We start from the raw sequence: 293 nt of genomic DNA, 5'->3' as shown, positions 1-293 counted from the left end.
CTCACCACCGGTCTTAAAGATGGCCATGGTGCTGTTGTGCAGAGCGCTAATCTTCTTCCTGAGTGAGCGCAGGCCCTGCTGGTAAGACGCCTCATGGACCGCCAACATCTTCTCCACCTGCCGCAGCGAGTTCACCAGGTTGTGGGTGGATGGACACTCCTGTGGACGGGACGAGGAGAGACATCAGGACAGGTAATGTGTGAACAAATTGTTTGATGAACCCAAACAATAGTGATATTTTTAAAAGATGCTCATGTTGCTAATGATAATAGTAACTGATGGTCCCATTTAGA

The 293-nt window shown here is 48.8% G+C and overlaps 1 protein-coding gene across 1 annotated transcript in view; it reads right to left on the bottom strand.

The window, feature by feature from the left end:
* Nucleotides 1-293, bottom strand: part of LOC118330881 (fibulin-7-like) — a gene marked incomplete at its 3' end in the record, with an annotated part of 3,066 nt that overhangs the window by 322 nt on the left and 2,451 nt on the right. Inside the window, 1 exon segment of the mRNA XM_035665580.1 lies at nt 6-159. Coding sequence (XP_035521473.1) covers nt 6-159 — 154 coding nt within the window.

The sequence above is a fragment of the Morone saxatilis genome, unplaced genomic scaffold (assembly GCF_004916995.1).
Source record: "Morone saxatilis isolate NCDOM2014 unplaced genomic scaffold, NCSU_SB_2.0 Contig2, whole genome shotgun sequence".
Classification (NCBI taxonomy): domain Eukaryota; kingdom Metazoa; phylum Chordata; class Actinopteri; family Moronidae; genus Morone; species Morone saxatilis.
Note: the sequence above shows the minus strand (reverse complement) of the source record. Positions and strands in the feature narration are given on the sequence as shown.